Source organism: Elephas maximus, chromosome X (genome assembly GCF_024166365.1).
Source record: "Elephas maximus indicus isolate mEleMax1 chromosome X, mEleMax1 primary haplotype, whole genome shotgun sequence".
Taxonomy (NCBI): Eukaryota; Metazoa; Chordata; class Mammalia; order Proboscidea; family Elephantidae; genus Elephas; species Elephas maximus.
The window spans coordinates 22228890-22249258 of NC_064846.1; the positions used below are offsets into that span (position 1 = coordinate 22228890).

The 20369-nt window shown below is 40.5% G+C and overlaps 1 protein-coding gene across 1 annotated transcript in view; it reads left to right on the forward strand.

Moving 5' to 3' along the window:
• Positions 1 to 20369, forward strand: part of GPC3 (glypican 3) — a 490898-nt gene that overhangs the window by 320470 nt on the left and 150059 nt on the right. The window contains exon 4 of the mRNA XM_049873139.1: positions 9850 to 9983. Coding sequence (XP_049729096.1) covers positions 9850 to 9983 — 134 coding nt within the window. The remainder of the gene's footprint in view (positions 1 to 9849; positions 9984 to 20369) is intronic.

A 20369-nucleotide genomic window follows, 5' to 3' on the forward strand; every position in this document is an offset into this window, starting at 1 on the left:
TATATGACGCTGAGGTAGCTGACCAGTGAGGGCAGGACGGACTTGGGGCAGCAGTAAGCCAGTGTCTATTCCGCCAAGTGACCACGGCCCATTGGAAAGCGGCAGAGACAGCATTCAGGGTGGATGGGTGAGGGGTGGGAAAGTGTGTATCTCTGGTTACTGGGTGCTCTGTCTCCTGTTGGGAGCTCCGTACTCCCTGCCTGGGGTTGTTGTTGGCTGTGCTCCAAGATGCAAAGCTTTGCAGAGTTAGCTGCCAGGAGACCTCCACTCCGTAGCTCTTCTCATTCTCTGTTCTCTGTCAGTTTCTTATTCTATCCTGTGCTTGATCTAGTTCTTTATTCCTTCACTTGATGCTTAGGGTTCCAGGATGGAGGTTTGTATCTGTTTTACTTAGTTTTTCCGGTCTTTGCTGCATAGTGATGGCATGGTGCTTCTGTCTATAGCACAATGTTCTCCATTATTTGATTTGATCCTCATGCTACTGTCAGGTAGGGCAGACATTATTATCGTTTCTGTTTTGCGGATGAGGAAGCTGAGTTTCTAGGAAATGAAATGACTTGTCTAGAGTTATTGAAATGGTAAGAGGATGAGCTTGGACTGGAACCCACGTCTCCTGCCTCCAAATTGTGTGCTCTTTTCACAGTAACACAGTACTGTAGTTCAACCCTATGGGGCAGTTCTACTCTGTCCCATAGGATCACCATGAGTCAGAATCAACTCGACAGCAACGGGTTTGGGTTTTTTGGGTGTAGGTAGTTGTCATGGATTGAATTGTGTCCCTCCCAAAAATGTGTGTATCAACTTGGTTAGGCCATGATTCCCAGTATTGTGTGGTTGTCCTACATTTTGTGATTGTAATTTTATGTTGAGAGGATTAGGGTGGGATTGTAACACCACCCTTACTCAGATCACCTCCCTGATCCAAGGTAAAGGGAGTTTCCCTGGGGTGTGGCCTGCACCACCTTTTTATCTCTCAAGAGATGAAAGGGAAGCCCCAAGAGAGTTGGGGACCTCATACCACCAAGAAAGCAGCACCAGGAGCAGGGGTCCCTGTGCCTGAGAAGCACCGTAACCATGGGAAGATTGAGAACAAGGACCTTCCTCCAGAGCCAACAGAGACAGAGAGCCTTCCCCTGGAGCTGACACCTTGAATTTGGAGTTTTAGCCTACTTTATTGTAAGAAAATAAACTTCTCTTTGTTTCTGTTATAGCATCATGGGATGACTAAGACAGTTCAGCTTAGCACCAGGCTCACCTGCAGAACGTTCGTTCATTCATTTTTGCATTTCAATTTAAAGAGCTGACTTGTATGAAATGTTCAAACAATGGTACCTGATATCTTAAAATAACTTGATTCCTCGTACAGTGCAGATTATTAGTGAGCTTTTATTTTAATGGTCAAGCAATTAATGATGAGTCTCAGCAAAATGTCTATAGGGGAAAAAGCACTTACATTGTCACCAGGTCTGTTCATTATCCAGATCAGTTGATAGTTAATTAATAATGATGTGCTTCCTGAAGTACAGGGTTATAAATTAATTTTATATTCTTATGCATATTTTCTGTAGGGAAAAGTGAGTGGAAAATGCCTGCCATGCCCATCTCATTGTAAGGAAATGTATGTAATGATTACAAGCATATAATAAGAATGGTTTGCCCAGCCAAATGTTTGTTCATTTCTGTTAATCAGTATTCGTTTGAGCTACTTCCATGCAGTTTGTGGCAAGCAGTGCAATCAGTTGAGTAGTGTGGCAGATTTAAATCAGTAATAAAAGCCCTGGGGAAATTAACAAGACAAAACATTAACCACAGACTAAACATTAACATATATTAGCATTTTTATTATACCTGTAGAATTGTTAAATGGGCTTGGTTACTACTATTAAAATGTTTATGTTGTATATGACATAATTTCAATGTATATTTTGTTTTAAAACTTTTAGGATTTAATTAAAGAAAATTGTACAATGGTATAATAGACAATTCACCATAACATACTGAAGTTCATTATTTTATTTCAACTGGAAAACTATGGAATTCCCACTCCACTCTTGCCCTAGTCCCATGGCACCTCAAAACAAATGCCTCAGCCAATATTTCCCCAAAGTGTACCATGGGATAAAAGTCGATATTTAAATTGTATAACCCTAGTGAAAGGTTTCTTTTTAATTCTTCAGCATTGTGATGAATCCATCGATGGTCAAAAGACTAAATTTATACTGGGTATTTAGCAACAGTTCTCAAGAAGGCACTCCTTGGGACCACAGTAGTCAGCTGGGTTTTAGCAGAAAAGTTATTCTATAATTAAATAAAACTGAAAAGGCCCTCCAGAGGCCCTCTATTCTTGGTGGCCTCAGGTGCAGCTCTTGAGAGGGGAGAGATTGTGCTGTGAGTCTCAGTTTCCTTATCTCTAAATGAGGTTAACAATGCCTATTCTGTACACCTCAGAGGGTTGTTGTAAGACTCCCCAGAGAAAATGGAGAATGGATAGGAGTTATTTGTGAAGCGCTTGGCTGGAATAAGATATTATGTTAAAAGTGTGAGGCATTGGCATTGTAGAGAAGCTTATAATATAGTCTGTCTTTCTCTGCTTAGCCATCTGGAGTGAAAGATTAAGCCCCAGTTTTCTGTCACTTGAGAGTCACCAGAACCAATAGCAAATGGGACCTGAGAATGAATAAGGTTATATGACCAGTGGGGTTATCTGCATTTCTTGACATGTCATTTATAGGGTGCAGGTGAGAATTGCAACAGACTAAATGCTTTGCATAGTAAGCCATATGATTGTCCAATTCAAAATGGACAATACCAGTCCATTTCAGCTTGCTAGTCCATAGGTTATCAATCTTTATGCATTTCATTTCACTTTTGATGACTTTCAATTTTCCTAGATTCATACTTTGTACCTTCCACATTCCAATTATTAATGGATGTTTGCAGCTGTTGCTTCTCATTTTGAGTCATGCCATATCAGAAAATGAAGGTCCCAAAAGCTTTACTCCATCCATGACATCAAGGTGGACTCAAGTTTGAGGCAGCTCCTCCTTAAAGATCTATCCTAAAGTACAATGCTGTCAGTGATAGGATAATATCCATATACCTACAAGGAAGACCAGTTAATACGACTGTTATTCAAATGTACACACCAACCATTAATGCTAAAGATTTTTACCAACCAAATGGAAAATTTTTACCACCTTCTGCAGTATGAAATTGATCAAACATGCAATCAAGATGCATTAATAATTACTGGTGATTGGAATGTGAAAGCTGGAAACAAAGAAGGGTCGATCGGTAGTTGTAAAATATGGCCTTGGCGATAGAAACGACACCAAAGATCACAGGATAGAATTTTGCAAGACCAGCAACTTATACATTGCAAATACCCTTTTTCTACAATGTAAATGGTGACTATACACGTGGACCTCACCAGATGGAATACATAAGAATCAAATCAACTACATCTGTGGGAACAGATGATGGAGAAGCTCAATATCATCAGCCGGAACAAGGCCAGGGGCCAACTGCGGAACAGACCATCAATTGCTCCTGTGCGAGTTCAAGTTGAAGCTGAAAAAAAATTGAAACAAGTTCATGAGAGCCAAAGTATGACCTTGAGTATATACCACCTGAATTTAGAGACCATCTCAAGAATAGATTTGATGCATTGAACATTAATGTCCGAAGACCAGACAGGTTGTGGAATGACATCAAGGACATCATACAGGAAAAAAGCAGAACGTCACTAAAAAATAAAATAAAACAGGAAACAAAGATCAAAATGGATGTCAGAGGAAACTCTGGAACTTTCTCTTGAACACAGAGTAGGTAAAGCAAACAGAAGAAATGATGAAGTAAAAGAGCTGAACAAGAGTTCAAAGAGTGCCTTGAGAAGACAAAGTAAAGTATATAATGGAATGTGCAAAGACCTGGAGTTAGAAAACCAAAAGGGAAGAACGCGTTCAACATTTCTCAAGCAGAAAGAACTGAAGAAAAATTTCACGCCTCGAGTTGCAATAGGGAAGGATTCTATGAGAAAAATATTAAATGACACAGGAAGCATCAAAAGAAGATGCAAGAAATACAGAGTCGCTGTACCAAAAAGAATTGGTTGACATTCAACCATTTCAGGAGGTAGCATATGATCAAGAATTAATGGTATTGAAGGAAGAAGTCCAAGCTGTTCTGAAGGCATTGGCAAAAAACAAGGCTCCAGGAATTGACTGAATACTAACTGAGATGTTTCAACAAACAGATGGAGTGCTTGATGTGCTCCCTCGTCTATGCCAAGAAATTTGGAAGACAGCTACCTGGCCAACCAACTGGAAGAGATCCATATCTATGCCCATTCGAAAGAAAGGTGATCCAACAGAATGCAGAAATTATCTACCAATATCATTAATAATATCATATAGAAGTAAAATTTTGCTGAAGATCACTCAAAAGCAGCTGCAGCGGTAGATCAACAGGGAACTGCCAGAAATTCAAGCCAGATTCAGAAGAGAACGTGGAACCAGGGATATCATTGCTGATGTCCGATGGATCCTGGCTGAAAGCAGAGAACACCAGAAAGATGTTTACCTGTGTTTTATTGACTGTGCAAAGGCATTTGTATAGATCATAACAAATTATGGATAACATTTTAAAGAATGGGAATTCCAGACCACTTAATTGTGCTCAAGTGGAACCCGTACATAGACCAAGGGCAGTCATTTGAACAGAACAAGGGGATACTGTGTGGTTTAAAATCAGGAAATGTGTGCGTCAGGGTGGTATACTTTCTCCATAGTTATTCAATCTGTATGCTGAGCCAAGTAATCCGAGAAGCTGGACTATATGAAGAAGAACAGGGCATCAGGATTGGAGGACGACTCATTAACAACCTGTGTTATGCAGACAGGACTTGAAGCACTTACTGATGAAGATTAAAGACCATAGCCTTCAGTATGGATTACACCTCAACAAAAACACCTCACAACTGGACCAATAAATAACATCATGATAAATGGAGAAAAGATTGAAGTTGTCAAGGATTTCTTTTTACTTGGATCCACAATCAACGCCCATGGAAGCAACAGTCAAGAAATCAAATGACGTATTGCATTGGGCCGATCTGCAACAGAGCTCTTTAAAAAGCAGAAACCTCACTTTGAGGACTGAGGTGCACCTGACTCAAGTCATCGTATTTTCAATTGCCCCATATGCATGGGTATGTTGGGCAGTGAATAAGGAAGACTGAAGAAAAAATTGATGCCTTTGAATTATGGTATTGGTGAAGAATATTGAATATACCACAGACTGCTAAAAGAATGAACAAATCTGTCTTGGAAGAAGTACAGCCAGAGTGCTCCTTAGAAGCGAGGATAGCGAGACGACTTCTCATATATTCTGGTCATGTACATGACCAAAGAAGGGACCAGTCCCTGGAGAAGGATATCATGCTTGGTAAAGAAGAAGGTGAGCAAAACAGAGGAAGAGTCTCAACGGGATGGATTGACTTAGTGGCTGCAACAATGGGCTCAAACATAGCAATGATTGTGAGGATGGCACATGAACGGGCAGTGTTTTGTTCTGTTGTACATAGGGTTGATATGAGTCAGAACCAACCTGACGGCACCTAACAACAACACAATAATGAATACTTTGCATGGTTTAAAAATCTTTGGTAACATACTCGGAAAGTAATTTTCACCTTTTTTTCAAGGGAGGCAGATGAAAATATGGTGCTCCAAATACCATACTTCTTCTTTTATACAATGCTGCGCTTACAGGTGGAATGAAGCTGTGGGATCAGATCAAGTCCTGTTGTGGGTGAGAGGCAGAGGCGGGTTGTAGGCCAGGTATCCCGGTGCCCAGCTCACTGGGCTTTCCGCTATGCCTTACTGGGACCCAGCACTGTATTTTCCTCGGTTTTTTTTTTTTTTTTTACTATAAAGCCAGTGCTCCTGAGTCCTGGTTAGAAAAGAATGGTGCTGAGGCTACTGGAACAACCTGCTGACCTGGGTATGGGTGGAGGTTCTGCCTTCTTCTTGGGTTTCAAGTCTTCAGAGCAATAGTGCCTTCCCTGCCACAGGTTCTGGCACTTAAATGAAGGCACCATTAGGAAGCATGGTTCGTGGAGAATTCAATGGTTTTATTTTTCAGGCCTATTGATAGAGACACTCACCTATCCAATAAATTCACTCCAACTAACCAAATATAAACGTAGTAGCACCCTTGACTAGGTACATTTATCGGTGTAAGGAAATTGGATTGCATTTCTTATTTAAGAGCCAGAAACTCCTGGGCCAGATACAGATTTCTAAAAGGCCACTGGGGAGGCTAGCTTCTTCAGCAAGTATGGTTGAAGTCTAAGACCCAGGCCTCCCGGCAGAGCTGAAATTGTGAAGCTGAAAGGACTTCTTCAACGTGAATGCTGCATCTTTTCATAAATTACGCTTTCTTTTGCTGTCCCTTTCTCTAAATAAGCTGAGAATATTCACCTACAGCTCACAGTGTGGGGAGAAGGGCCCAAAAGGGGGATACATTTGACAAATGCTTTGTATATGAGAATTTGCTTCATGGTAGATTTGTGGAAGAAAAAACAGCCTGTCTGATAAGATGTGGCGCATCTCAGATGGGGGAGTAGGGACATTGGCAGGACACCATTGTTTGCCCCTTACCGCACACAGAGCCTCGGGAAGGCGGTTTGATAATGCCACACTGGGTGGCTTGGGAAGAAAGGTCAGACTGCAGACTGGCTACGCTCTCATTTATTCTTAACCTTCCTACTTTCACCTCAGCTGCACCCCTTTCCAGTAGGTTGGGGGTTGGCCGGGGTGGGGGTGCCTTTAAAACCCTAAAGTCTTGCTGTGGCCCGATTAGTATTCACTGATACAAAGGGCCTGCTTTCAATGGAGAAGAATTCACAGCTGTGGTTTGCAAGTAGACAAGTGACTGTGAAGGATGTGTGTGAGACTGTGATTTCTATGCTGGGTTTGGAACAGGTGTAGGTCAAGATAGCATGTCCTGCGCTCTGGAATGCGCTAAGAATACTTTGATCCCAGTGAAATAGACTCTCACAGTGATGTGTGTTCATGGAATAATAAATAGATATGTACGGGGGAAAAAATCAAGGTTCTGTTCCAGGACTTTTCACCTGTAATTCAACAAAGTAAACATGTGTATGTCTATGGGCCTAAATTTGTGGTGCACAGCCTGCTCTCAGTTATTTGTATCTGCATGATATACTTTGGTTTAAGTGGGACTTAACTCCCCAGTCCAGTCCTGCAACCACCTAGCCCAAAGCATCCTACCAGACTGCTACCACTCAGGGCACATGCAGAGAATTCAGACTATTCATTTGAAGTTTAATAGTAGCCCAAGTCAAATAGCATTACATAAGCACACCTGAGAAATTCACTATCATACATTCCAAAGCCAAATGGAATATCTCAAAGTGTCTCTCACTTTTGTTTCATTGCCATCGAGATAAACCATTAAGAAGAGCTAGCTTGCATATCAAACTGTAGGTGCTGTCTTTCATAAATGGAGATGATTCCAATTTTTTTCCTATTTTGAGTATTTATTTATATGAAAAGCCTTCCAAAGCTATAGAAACGAAATGGCATTTGTGTATTTAGTAGGCAATAATCATGCCTCAGATAAACGTCATTGGCAACGATACTGCCACTGTGCCAAGCTATGTATATATAAATAAATGTATTTATATATAGATAGATAACTAGTAAATGCTATTAGGGCAACTTGAGAAATCCAGAAGCTGAGCTTGCCTCACAGAGCCTATGGCCTAGTAGTAGAGTGGAGTGCCAGGCCTGATGTAGGAGATTCCGTCAATTTGTTTCAACTAATTCACCTTTACTGAGTGCCTAACAGTATACAAACCCACCTACCCACTGCCGTCAAGTTGATTCCAACTTACAGCAACCCCGTAGGTTTTCCAAGGCTGTCAATCTCTATGGACACAGACTGCCACATCTTTCTCTTGTGGAGCTGCTGGTGGTTTCGAACCACCGACCTTAAAAAAAAAAAAAATTTTTTTTAGCAGTTGATTATTTTAACGACTGCACCACCAGGGCTCCTTTACAGTATGCAAAGCCCTGTCTAAATTCCAGGGATATACAAAACGACAGAGTAACACTCCTGTGATCACAAGGTAATTCTAATATTTTTCCTAAACTTTAAAGTTTACAAGGAGCCCTGGTGGCATAGTAGTTAAGTGCTTGGGTGCTAACCGAAAGATCTGCAGTTTGAACCCACCAACCGCTTCAGGGGAAAAAGATGTGGCAATCTGTTCCTGTAAAGATTACAGCCTTGGAAACCCTGTGGGGCAATTCTCCTCTATCCTGTAGGGTCACTATGAGACGGAATCGACTTGATGGCAATGGGTTTGGGCTTATAAGTTTTTAGACCCTACATACTCACCTTGTCTATATTTCTGAGGACAAGGAATTCTTTTTTTTTTTTTTTAATTGCTGAAAGTAGAATGTAAGTAAGTGGAAATCTAACATCATCTGCTAGGGAACAATACTGCATAAGCTTGAAGGTCAGACAAATGGATTCAAACTCAGACATCGAACAAATCCACCGCTGTTGAGCTGATTCTGACTCACAGTGACCCTATAGGAAAGAGTAGAACTGCCCCATAGGGTTTCGGAGGCTGTAAATCTTTACAGAAGCAGACTGTCACATCTATCTCCTGAGGAGTGGCTGGTGGATTTGAACCATCAACCTTTTGGTTAGCAGCCGAGTGCTTTAACCACAGAGTCACGAGGGCTCCCTAAAGCCAGACAAGTAGGTTCAAATCCTGAATCCACTTCCTATTTGCCTTATGCAAATCATGTAACACCCTTGAGTCTCAAGTCCCTCATCTATAAAATGAGGGTCATAATTTCTAGCAAAGTGTCTGACACAAGGGAAACAAGAATTTTTATTTTCATACTTCTTTATCTGGAAATTCATTTAGGTTTTTGTCTGAAAATGGAAAAAAATAAGCAAATCTACAAATAATTCAACCAAAGAAATCAGTTAAGTAAGAAAGCTGATGTCATTTTTTTTTTAATCGTTGCTACTTGAGTATAAAAGAGATACGCTTCATTGGGAGGCATTGGGTAAAGGTTATTGAATGAATGAATGAGATGGAAGGGGAGGACGGAAAGAAGGAGGTGGGAGGTGAAGGGAGAGAGGAAAGAAGGTAGACCTTCTTTAATGCTCTCAATCCTGAGTTTATTTAGTGACATGTGTGATTTGTAGCTGATGACTCTGGCTGTTGGCCGGTTGACTTGCCTTCTTCTCTTGGGCATTTTGAAGAAAGCCAGATGAGCAACTACGCTGACATTTTTTAGAATACCCTAGATTGATTCTTATAACAAAACACCCATAAGAATAGGGAGCACTGTGCATGGGAGACTGCACATTTATTAACAGACTCCTCCACACACTTCTCCCACCCCCATCTCCTGCACCAGTTCTTCCTCAACTTTGCAATTCCCTTTTGTGAACGTCTTCATACTTAGAAACACAAAGAGCCATTGAAAGGTGTCAATAACATGAGGCCTGTTTAGAGGGTCCTCTCAAATGTGCACTTCACTGTAGAAAAAAGCATCTTTCCTCTCAGGAAAGCTCTGAATAGGCTGTGCTTAAAGTGGGGCTCCCTCCCCCCTCAGTCTACAGCCTTCCTTTCTACTGATGGTTCCATGGTTCTTCGCCTTAAAAGCTTGTCACCTTTTTTAACTTCAGTAATAGCTTCGTTCTGCTCTTTAAAAAGAAATTGGGGATGAAATTGAAGTGTGTTTCAACTATCATATCTGTGAAAGTATCGTATAATTGTATTGCGTTTCTTTTTTTTAGATTGGCAAGTTATGTGCCCATTCCCAACAACGCCAATATAGATCTGCTTATTATCCTGAAGATCTGTTTATTGACAAGAAAGTATTAAAAGTTGCTCATGTAGAACATGAAGAAACCTTATCCAGCCGAAGAAGGTGAGAGAGTGGTTTTTTTTTTTTTTTCTCAATTACAGTACAATTAGCAATTGTGTTTAAGGTCAAAAATCACTGGAGTGAAGGAGCTTCTTAAATACGTGTTATTTAGTTGTTCTGAGTAGAGCATTTGATTAACTAAATTCTGTCAATGTTAAAAGAAAAATATATTGTATTATAGTCAAGTCACTTATACTATATGTAAATATCTAGTACAGCAACAGAGGGCAGAATGGACTTCTCTATTCAAGATCTTTTATTGATTAAACGAAACATGTTCTCCTTAAAGCCTGAGGTCTCACAATTCCATGACTTGTTTTGTGGCTTTTCCCATTATTAACAGTGAGACAGGGTTGAGTTTACCAGAAAGAGTTTAGGAAGACACACTCTTACGTGTACGTACACACACACACACACCACTCTATATACGCTACATACAATTTTTAAAATGATTAAATGAAAGATAGGGTTCTTCTGTCTTAAGACAACAGTCAAGGGCCTAAATTACAGATCTGGTACTTATTCCCTTCACTCTCTTCCCTATCTAGGCTCCCTCCATCCTTAGTCTAGTTTCTTGGTTATGGAAAGGGGTAGAAATTGGATGGGAGGCCCAGCACAGCTCTAGGAGAACTGTCATCCCCAAGGGGCTGCACATGTAGCCAATCCTGCCACTGGCTGAAGAGCAGCTAGACATGAGTCTTACAAGAAATGAAATAAGTGATGTCTCAAATTTGGGCTAAAATATTCCATTCGTCTCAATTTACTACAGGGGGCTTGAAATGGTAATTCATAATTTTATATGATGCAGTTTAGAAAGGAGGTAATAATGCAGTTTAAGAAATAGTCCCCCAAAGAAGCATTTCAGAAGCCCCCTTTTCTTCTCTTTTGTACCTTCCAGCCTAATGGATTTCTAGTTGCCTTATAGCAGCAATTTTCAAGGTATGATGTGAAGACCCCTGAGAGTCCCAGAGACCCTCTCAGGGGGACTGTGAGGTCCTCCTTGTGCTAACTACATACCTGTATGAAACCAAATTTTCTTCGTGTACTTAAACCAAAACAACATATTACAAGGAATTAAATGCAGTGGCAGAAAGGAGAATCTGTCTTCTCTGAAGCCAGTCAGTAAAGATGTTTTGCAAAAATGCAAAGCAATGTCACTTTTCTCACTGTTTTTTTTTTTTCATAAAAATGTTATTTATGTTACCCTGTAATTGATCTATTATTTTTATTTTAAAATGAATTAGTAAGTATTCAAAACTTTTTCTGAGTTTTAATTTCTAAAACTGTAAATATTTTTTTTTTATACCCTACATGTGCATGAAGCTCTTTGGGGTCCTCAATAACTTTTAAGAATTTAAAGGATTTGTATTAGTTATTTTATTGTTGCTGTGTGCTGCCGACTCTATTTTGACTCATAGCGACCCCATGTGACATAGTAGAGCCGCCTCAAGGGTTTCCTAGGCTGAAATCTTTACAGGAAAAGATCACCAGGTCTTTTTTCCCATGGAGTGGCTGGTTGGTTCGAACTACCTACCTTTTAATTGCCAGCCAAGCTCTTAACCATTGAGCCACCAGAGCTCCATTAGTTGTCTACTGTTCTGTAAAAAAAATCACCCCAAAACATAATGATTTAAAACACCAACCGTTTATTATCTCACAGTTTCTATTGGTCAGAAATTTGAGAATGGCTTATTTGGCTTGGTTCTCAGAGTCTCTAATTGTGGTCAAGGTATTGGCTCAGGCTGCGATCATCTGAAGGCTTGACTGCGGCTGGAGGATCCACTTCCAAGTGGTTCACTTACACATTTAGCAAGTTAGTGTTGCCTGTTGGATGGCGTCCTCAGGGTCTTACCACTTGAACCACTTCCTAGGTTTGCTTGAGTGTCCTCACAACATGACAGCTGATTTCCCCACAAAAGGTGATCCAAGGAAGAGAGCAAGGAGCAAAGGAGCAAATTACAATACTACGCTGTCACGTCTGCCATATCTTTTCAATCAAGGCACTAAGTCTAGTCTATACCCAAGGGGAGGGAAATTAAGCTCCACCTCTTGAAGGGAAGAGTGGGAAGAATTTGTGTACATATTTCAAAAACCACCACAGGAGTCCTGACACCAAAATGTTTGAGAAACATTTTTCTGTAGTATAGGAATTCTTTGCGGAGAGTTTTTGCCTTTCTGGGAAGAGAAAATTAGGCCATGTATCAAGACCTTCTCTAGCTCCTGCTGGTCCTTTATTCATTGTTCTTCACTTCTTTCACTCTTTACCTGAACCACCCCCCACCCGCCACACACATTTTTCCTTTCTACTGAAGCGTCCATGATTCTTCACCTTAAGACCTTATCACCTTTTTAAACTTCAGTAATAGCTTCGTTTTGCTCTTTAAAAAGAAATCGGAGGAAATTGAAGTGTGTTTCAGAATTAACCTAAGTCCTACCGAGTCGTTGATCTTTAACTCCTGGAAACCCCTTACGTATTTGGCTGAAGTTTATAATATATGCATATGTGTATTGCTTTATTCAATTCAGCAGAAATTTATTAAGCACCTGTTTGTTACATGCCAGAATATATGCTGGGTACTAAAAATACAAAGACACAATATCTGCTGTCCAGTTCAGTCTAATGGGGAGATAGACTTGAATAAAATAATTTCAAAACAGTTTTGTAAGTGCTAAAGTAAAAGAATGTTCAGAGTCTAGAGAGAAGTTCTGCCCAGAGTGTTATAGTGGAGGCTTCCTGGAGGAGGTGGTATGTGAATCTGTAAAAGAATAACATGGGAGAAGCTGGCGAAAAGGGCACGAAAAGAGAGAGTGGAGGGAGAGAGCGGGCTGTCTTATTAGGGGGAGAGTAATTGGGAGTGTGTAGCAAGGTATGTATGGGTTTTTGTGTGAGAGATGGACTCGATTTGTGAACTTTCACTTAAAGCACAATAAAAATTATTTTTTTTAAAAAAAGAATAACATGGGGAACTTTTCAAAATAAACACACCACCCCAGACCCATTTGGAGATGACTCTGATAACCTAGACACATTTATGAATAAGTAGATTTAGCAAGACCCTGCGGCCATGACTTCTGTTTTAGGCTCTGTAGGACCTATTCCCTTTCACATTACTAGGGAGGGTTCCATGGATGTTGGTCCCTCCGGGGAGAGAAGAGGTTGATAAATGGGTTCTTGGCTGAGCACCCAGATGTGGGTACTTTGTTTAGATTCATTTTTCTAATTTGTAGCTAACCCCCAAAGGAAAAGAATAGTAAGAAAATTTGGCAAAGCCTGTAGAGCTGAGTAGTGATCAGCAGGGCTCTTTCTGGTGCTGGGAACATGAGCCCACCCCGTGATGTTTCTCATCTTTTTTGCAGGCCAAAGCATTAGGGTCTGAGATGGAGCCTATCTTTCTGAATTCCCTGGCAGAAGAAAAAAACAAAACACCTGCAGAGTGTCTGATTTCGTTTAACTCCTTCAAATAGACACTGAAAACCCTCTAGGGAGAGGGGAGAAGTAGGAATTAAGGTGATCTCTTGCTAAACACACCACTGCCCCCTGCAATCTGATGTTATATATAGGAGGGTTTGTTTTGGAGGAGTGTTAGTACATCTATAAATTTCTCAGTATGTTTTACACAGCACTTCACACTACCCAGAAAAATATACATGCCTCCAGCACCCACCACCCATGCCCGATAACATCCTCTATGGTTAACAAATATGATAATTGGAAAGGAAGCCTATTGTAGCATTCAGTCTGTGGATGCTGCGAGCAGGCTGTCTGAATCTGATTATCAGTTGAAAAGCCCTTTGCCTTATTAAAATAACAACACACAAAGAAATGCAGGATTCCTTTGGTAGCACTCCAAAGTCATCTGTTTGTTTTGTCTGCCCCCAACTGGGTAGTTTGCAACACACAACTGATCTTAGAAATAGCTTAGTTCAATTGAAAGACAATACTCATCTGGTGGTCTATGCATGGAGCTCTGTGTTCCTTTTAAGGATGAGTATTGAAAATATCTCATCAGATTTAGAACAGTGAGGGTAGAACAAGATGCACAAGTAGGAGTACAGTCAGAATAGAAGGAATGAGGTCTGCACAGCCCTTTCTAGCTCTAGTGTTTTCGACACAGCTCAGATGCTAGCCTCCCCCTCCTTTGCCCTCCTAAATGTCTCCTTCCCCACTTCCCATTTACCTTGTCATTTGCATACTCCCCATAAAATTTGGTAGAGTACACAAGCAATGTTTTTCTCTTTTCCAAATCCAATCTATAGACAAATAGACCACCCTGCCTCTATATACTGGGATTATGGCCTAGCTGGAAACCTGTGAGAAAGTCATTCAGCCTTCTGCCCCTATGAAATTACATCTATGTATTCCAGTCCTCTCCTTCTTATACTTCCCCTCCTCTTTGTATCAAGGGGCAGTGGATTAGGTGACACTACTGAACAACCTAGAAAGAAAAGAACAAAAGCTGATGTCAGCTCCCTGGGCCAAAATCAATGCTTACTTGCACTCCCTCTCAGATTGCTCCTCTGGTCTTGTTAGGCAGCTTTGTAGGCTCAGTGGTGCCTTCCACCCTCTGAAAAAAACAACAAAGTATGTATGTCCTGAGTGAGCTGATGAGTTTCAGGTCTGGTATAAGTTATTTTGCCCTAAATAGGACTCTACTGCTTTCAACCTATGTTGACACCAACTATGTATGCTAGGCATCGTGTTAGGGTTAGGCTCTGGGGACACTGTGATGAATACGAGAAGCTCCTAGCCTAGCTAGGGAGAAAGACATAAAGATAAATAATTTTCATACATTGAGGATATCAAAACAGAGCTAGGTACAAAGGACAGCAGCATCACAGTTGGGGAACTTAGAGCTCTCCTGAGAAAGTCAAGAAAGATTTCTTGGAGAAGGTAACTTTTGAACTAGACCTTGAAGGATAAGTAGAAGTTCAACAGATGGAGGAGGGGAAGGGGAGGGGGTGTTCCAGGCAAAGGGGACAGTATGAGAAAAATATGGGCTAGTATCCAGAAAAGGAGTTTTGTTGTTGTTGTTGTTTTTAGGTGCCTTCCAGTCAGTTCCAACTCATAGCGAACTTATGCACAACAGAACGAAACACTGCCCGGTCCTGCGCCATCCTTACAATCCTTGTTATGCTTGAGCTCATTGTTGCAGCCACTGTGTCAATCCACCTTGCTGAGGGTCTTCCTCTTTTCCACTGACCCTGTACTCTGCCAAGCTTGATGTCCTTCTCCAGGGACTGATCCCTCCTGACAACATGTCCAAAGTATGTAAGACGCAGTCTCGCCATCCTTGCCTCTAAGGAGCATTCTGACTGCACTTCTTCCAAGGCAGATTTGTTTGTTCTTTTGGCAGTCCATGGTATATTCAGTATTCTTCACCAATACCACAGTTCAAAGGTGTCAACTTTTCTTCAGTCTTCCTTATTCATTGTCCAGCTTTCACATGCATATGAGGCGATTGAAAACACCACGGCTTGGGTCTGGTGCAATCTAGTCTTCAAGGTGACATTTTTGCTCTTCAACACTTTAAAGAGGTCCTTTGCAGCAGATTTGCCCAATGCAATGCATCTTTTGATTTCTTGACTGCTGCTTCCATGGCTGTTGATTGTGGATCCAAGTAAAATGAAGCCCTGGACAACTTCAGTCTTTTCTCCATTTATCATGATATTGCTCATTGGTCCAGTTGTGAGGATTTTTGTTTTCTTTATGTTGAGGTGCAATCCCTACTGAAGGCTGTGGTCTTTGATCATCATCAGTAAGTGCGTCAAGTCCTCTTCACTTTCAGCAAGCAAGGTTGTGTCATCTGCAGCCTAGGAAACCCTATGGGGCAGTTCTACTCTGTCATGTAGGGTCGCTATGAGTTGAAATCGACTCAATGGCACGCAACAACAACAGCCTTCAGAATAAGGTCCCTGGCTTGCACAAATGGTTTGCGCTCAACTATTAACCTAGCTAGAGGTTGGCGGTTCAAACACAGCCAGGGATCTGCTGATCTGGTGATCTGCTTTTTCTTAAAAAATTATAGCCAAGAAAACCGTATGGAACACAGTTCTACTCTGTCACACATGGGGTCACCATGAGTCGAAATCCAGTCATCAGCAGTGGGTTTGTTTGTTTTGTTTTTTGGTTTAGTCTTCGAAATGTTAGAAAGTTGTAGTTTCAGGTTGGCCTGTGAAGGGCTGTCTGACTGAATTAGGCATGATTCTGCACTATTCCAGTATTCGGTATTTTAGTTTATGTGTTTTTCTGCATTTTCAATTTTTTTTTAAACTAATGAGCTCATATTACTTTAAGAAAAAAAAAGAACCTTAATAATAAAGGAAAAAAGTCAAGGATCTGCAGTTAGGGATGAAGGACCATTTTTACTTGCAGTGGTTTTCAGTTAGTGCTGCTTTGCTGCTTGCCCAAGCAAACCATTGCAAAGAAACAAGGAAGTCCCCTCCCCCACAGCCAAAGCCAGGGTTGCTCCTCTAGAGGATGGTGGAATCCCACCTGGGAAGAGCACATGCACCCAGCCACAGTGTTTCAAAATGGCTGGTGCATGTGAAGGAGCCCTATCCTCTAGTCCCACATTAAACACATTGAGTAGAAAGCTCTAGGAAGGGCGGACCGCTGTAAACAGATACTGGGTTTGTCCTAACCGAGAGCCGTTGGTTCCACTATTTATACGTCAAATAGTATGTTTGGCATGTATGTATTAGAATAAAGTGGAATTAGAATCAAAAAAAACTCCCTTCTATGAAATCATTTTTCCCATCCTGGGCAACGAATTCTCCAAACTTTCTATTCTTTTTTCTACAGATAATTCAGTCGAGTAGATTTCTTGACTTCAGGGGTGGGGATTCTTTTGTTGTCTGTCATGGGCTACTAAAAAAAAAAAACCAAAACCAAACCCACTGCCGTCGAGTCGATTCCAACTTATAGCGACCCTATAGGACAGAGTAGAACTGCACTGTAGAGTTTCCAAAAGGCACCTGACGGATTTGAACTGCCAACCTTTTGCTTAGCAGCCGTAGCACTTAACCACTATGCCACCAGGGTTTCCTAGCACTTAGAAAAGAAATCTGGACTCAGTCATACAGGGGTAATTAACATGTCACTTAATTTAGTTTTAGGTGTCTTTTTTGAAAGAGAGAAATAGAAGTGTTTAACTCACTTCCTTCTAAAATTATAAGCAGAGGACATAATGCTTGATTTAAGAAATGATCAAATAAAATGGACCTCACTTCCATGCCAGAACAAGTTTAGAAAGGAGTGATGGGAAATGACAAGGAGAAGAGAGATGAGAGAGGCCCAGAAAGCTCAGTAGGAGGTAAACTATGCCTGTCACACTCTGCTCCTTGCAGGACTGTGATGTCAGAGGACATTATCACCTGTTGTCAGGGTCCTTTGAAAAGCTCATTAACTTCCCAATAGTTTAGAAAGTTTTTTTCTACCCTGCAAAATAGTATGTCTAGATTTGTTTTCCAGAATCAAAGTTTCTTTTGGAAACCAAGGTTTATTTTCCCACAGTATTCAAATGGGTTTGCATAATGGAATGGCCTGCAGTCTAAAAGTGTCCTTTGGGATGCAGAGGTATTGGCCAGTTTGCTCAAGCCCTGCTCTTTGTTCTCCAAAAGGCGAGTGCTGCCTCCTTCCATGGGGCCTGGGAATCATTGGGGAACTGCTATTTATTTCAATTATTCTGAGGTTCTTTTTTAGTCAAATTCACTTTAGATTCCAGGCGAGTTCTAATGGGAATAATATACACTGAGAATCAGCAAGAACTCAGTGAACAAGCCTGTCAAAAAGAAATCGGTTTTAAAGAAATAAAACTTTACTCAAGAGAAAAGTCTGGAAGGAAATATTAATAACTCAAATATTAACAGTGATTATGTTTGGCTAGTGGGACTACGAATATTTTTTTTTCTGCTCCTAACTTTCTGTATTTTCTAAATTCTCCAGAAAGACCATATATTTCTTTTACAACGTGAAGGAAAATCAACAGAGTTTATTTTGAAAGATGAAGGAAGAAATAGATTTTAACAAATAAATTTTAACCACTGCTTACAGCTCTTCCCAGTGCTGAAGCTGCAGTTCATAACCAACCCTCCCACCTCGACCCATGTGTTTATTTTGCATCCATCCAAATCAAGACCCTGGCTGCTCTTTTGCAGCTCTCCCGATTATCCCGTTCCATTGTTTCAAGTACCTCTCCCTCCAGTAGACAAGCCTCTCTTTCTAAAAGACTTATTTCTTACCTCTTCTCTACCTTTTTTGGGGGGAAGGGGATAACAGCTTTTATTCAGATACAATTCACGTATCAGATGATTCACCCATTTAACACGTATAATTCAGTTATTTTTGGTATATGCAGAGTTGTGCAATCATCACCACAATCAATTTTAGAATATTTTTAGCACCTGAAAAAGAGACCCTGTACCTTTAGCTATCACCACCTAACCTGGTAGCAACCACTAATCTACATTTTGTCTCTGTAGATTTGCCTACTCTGTACGTTTCATATAATGAATCGTATAATGTGTGGTCTTTTGTGATTGGTTTCTTTTACTTAGCATACTATTTTTAAGGTTAATCCATGTTGCGGCATTTAGCCGGACTTCATTTTTCTTTATGGAAGAGTAATATACCATTCTGTGGATATACCACAGTTTTTCCATTCATCAGTTGATGGATATTTGGATTCTTTCCACTTTTCTGGCTATTATAAACAATGCTGCTGTGAACATTCATGTACACGTTTTTGTGTGAATATGTGTTTTCAGTTCTTTTGGGTATATAACTAGGAGTGGAAGGGCTGGATCATATGGTAGTTCTATGATTAACTATTTGAGAAACTGCCAAACTGTTTTGAACAGTAGCTGCACCATTATACATTCCTACCAAGAGTGCGTGTGGGTTCCAGTTTCTCCACATCCTCTCTAGCACTTGTTATTTTTCATTTCTTTTTTTTTTATTTCAAATATAATAGACATCCTAGTGGGTGTGAAGTGTTATCTCATCATGGTTTTGGATTTGCACTTCCCTGGTAACTAATTTACCCTTTTTAACTTGACTTCATTATCTTTGCTCTCTATATCTGATGCTTAAGTTCTTAGACACAAATTCCTGTGAAGGCCACTTCCTATCAGAGTCAGAGAAGAAGATCATTCAAACTGCTATGCCGGATTAGTCCCCTGGATTACCCAGCCCAGTATCTAATCTTTGAAAACAAATACCAGAATAAATATGTTGGGGAAGAAATTGGTTGTACTTAATACCAACCTTAAGAGAGGAGGCCATATAGTTGGATATACGAACTTGATCATATCCCATCTGAGTTTAGAGACCATCTCAAGAATAGATTTGACTTGTTGAACACTAATGACCAAAGACCATACAAGTTGTGGAATGACATCAAAGACATCACACATGAAGAAAGCAAGAGGTCATTAAAAAGACAGGAAAGAAAGAAAAGACCAAAATAGATGTCACAAGAGACTCTGAAACTTGCTCTTGAATGTTGAGTAGCTAAAGCAAAAGGAAAAAATGATGAACTTAAAGAGCTGAAGAGAGGATTTCAAAGGGCGTCTCGAGAAGACAAAATATTATAAAGACATGTACAAAGACCTGGAGGTAGAAAAGCAAAAGGGAAGAACAAGCTTGGCATTTCTCAAGCTGAAAGAACTGAAGAAAAAATTCAAGCCTCGAGTTGCAATAGTGAAGGATTCTATGGGGAAAATATTAAAAGACTCTGGAAGCATCAAAAGAAGATGGAAGGAATACACAGAGTCATTATACCAGAAAGAATTAGTTGATGTTCAACCATTTCAACAGGTGGCATATGCTCAGGAACCAATGGTACTGAAGGAAGAAGTCCAAGCTGCTCTGAAGGCATTGGCGAAAAACAAGGCTCCAGGAATTGATGGAATATCAATTGAGATGTTTCAGCAAACAGAAGCAGCGCTGGAAGTGCTCACTTGTCTATGCCAAGAAATATGGAAGACAGCTTCCTGGCCAACTGACTGGAAGCAACCCATATTTATCCCTATTCCCAAGAAAGGTGATCCAACCAAATGTGGAAGTTATAGAACAATATCATTAATATCACACACAAGCAAAATTTGGCTGAAGATCATTCAAAAATGGCTGCAGCAGTATATCCACAGGGAACAGCCAGAAATTCAGGCCGGTTTCAGAAGAGGACATGGAACCAGGGATATCATTGCTGATGTCAGATGGATCCTGGCTGAAAGCAGAAAATACCAGAAGGATGTCTACCTGTATTTTATTGACTCTGCAAAGGCTTTGACTGTGTGGATCATGACAAATTATGGATAACATTGATAAGAATGGGAATTCCGGAACACTTAATTCTGCTCAGGAGGAACCTGTACATAAATCAAGAG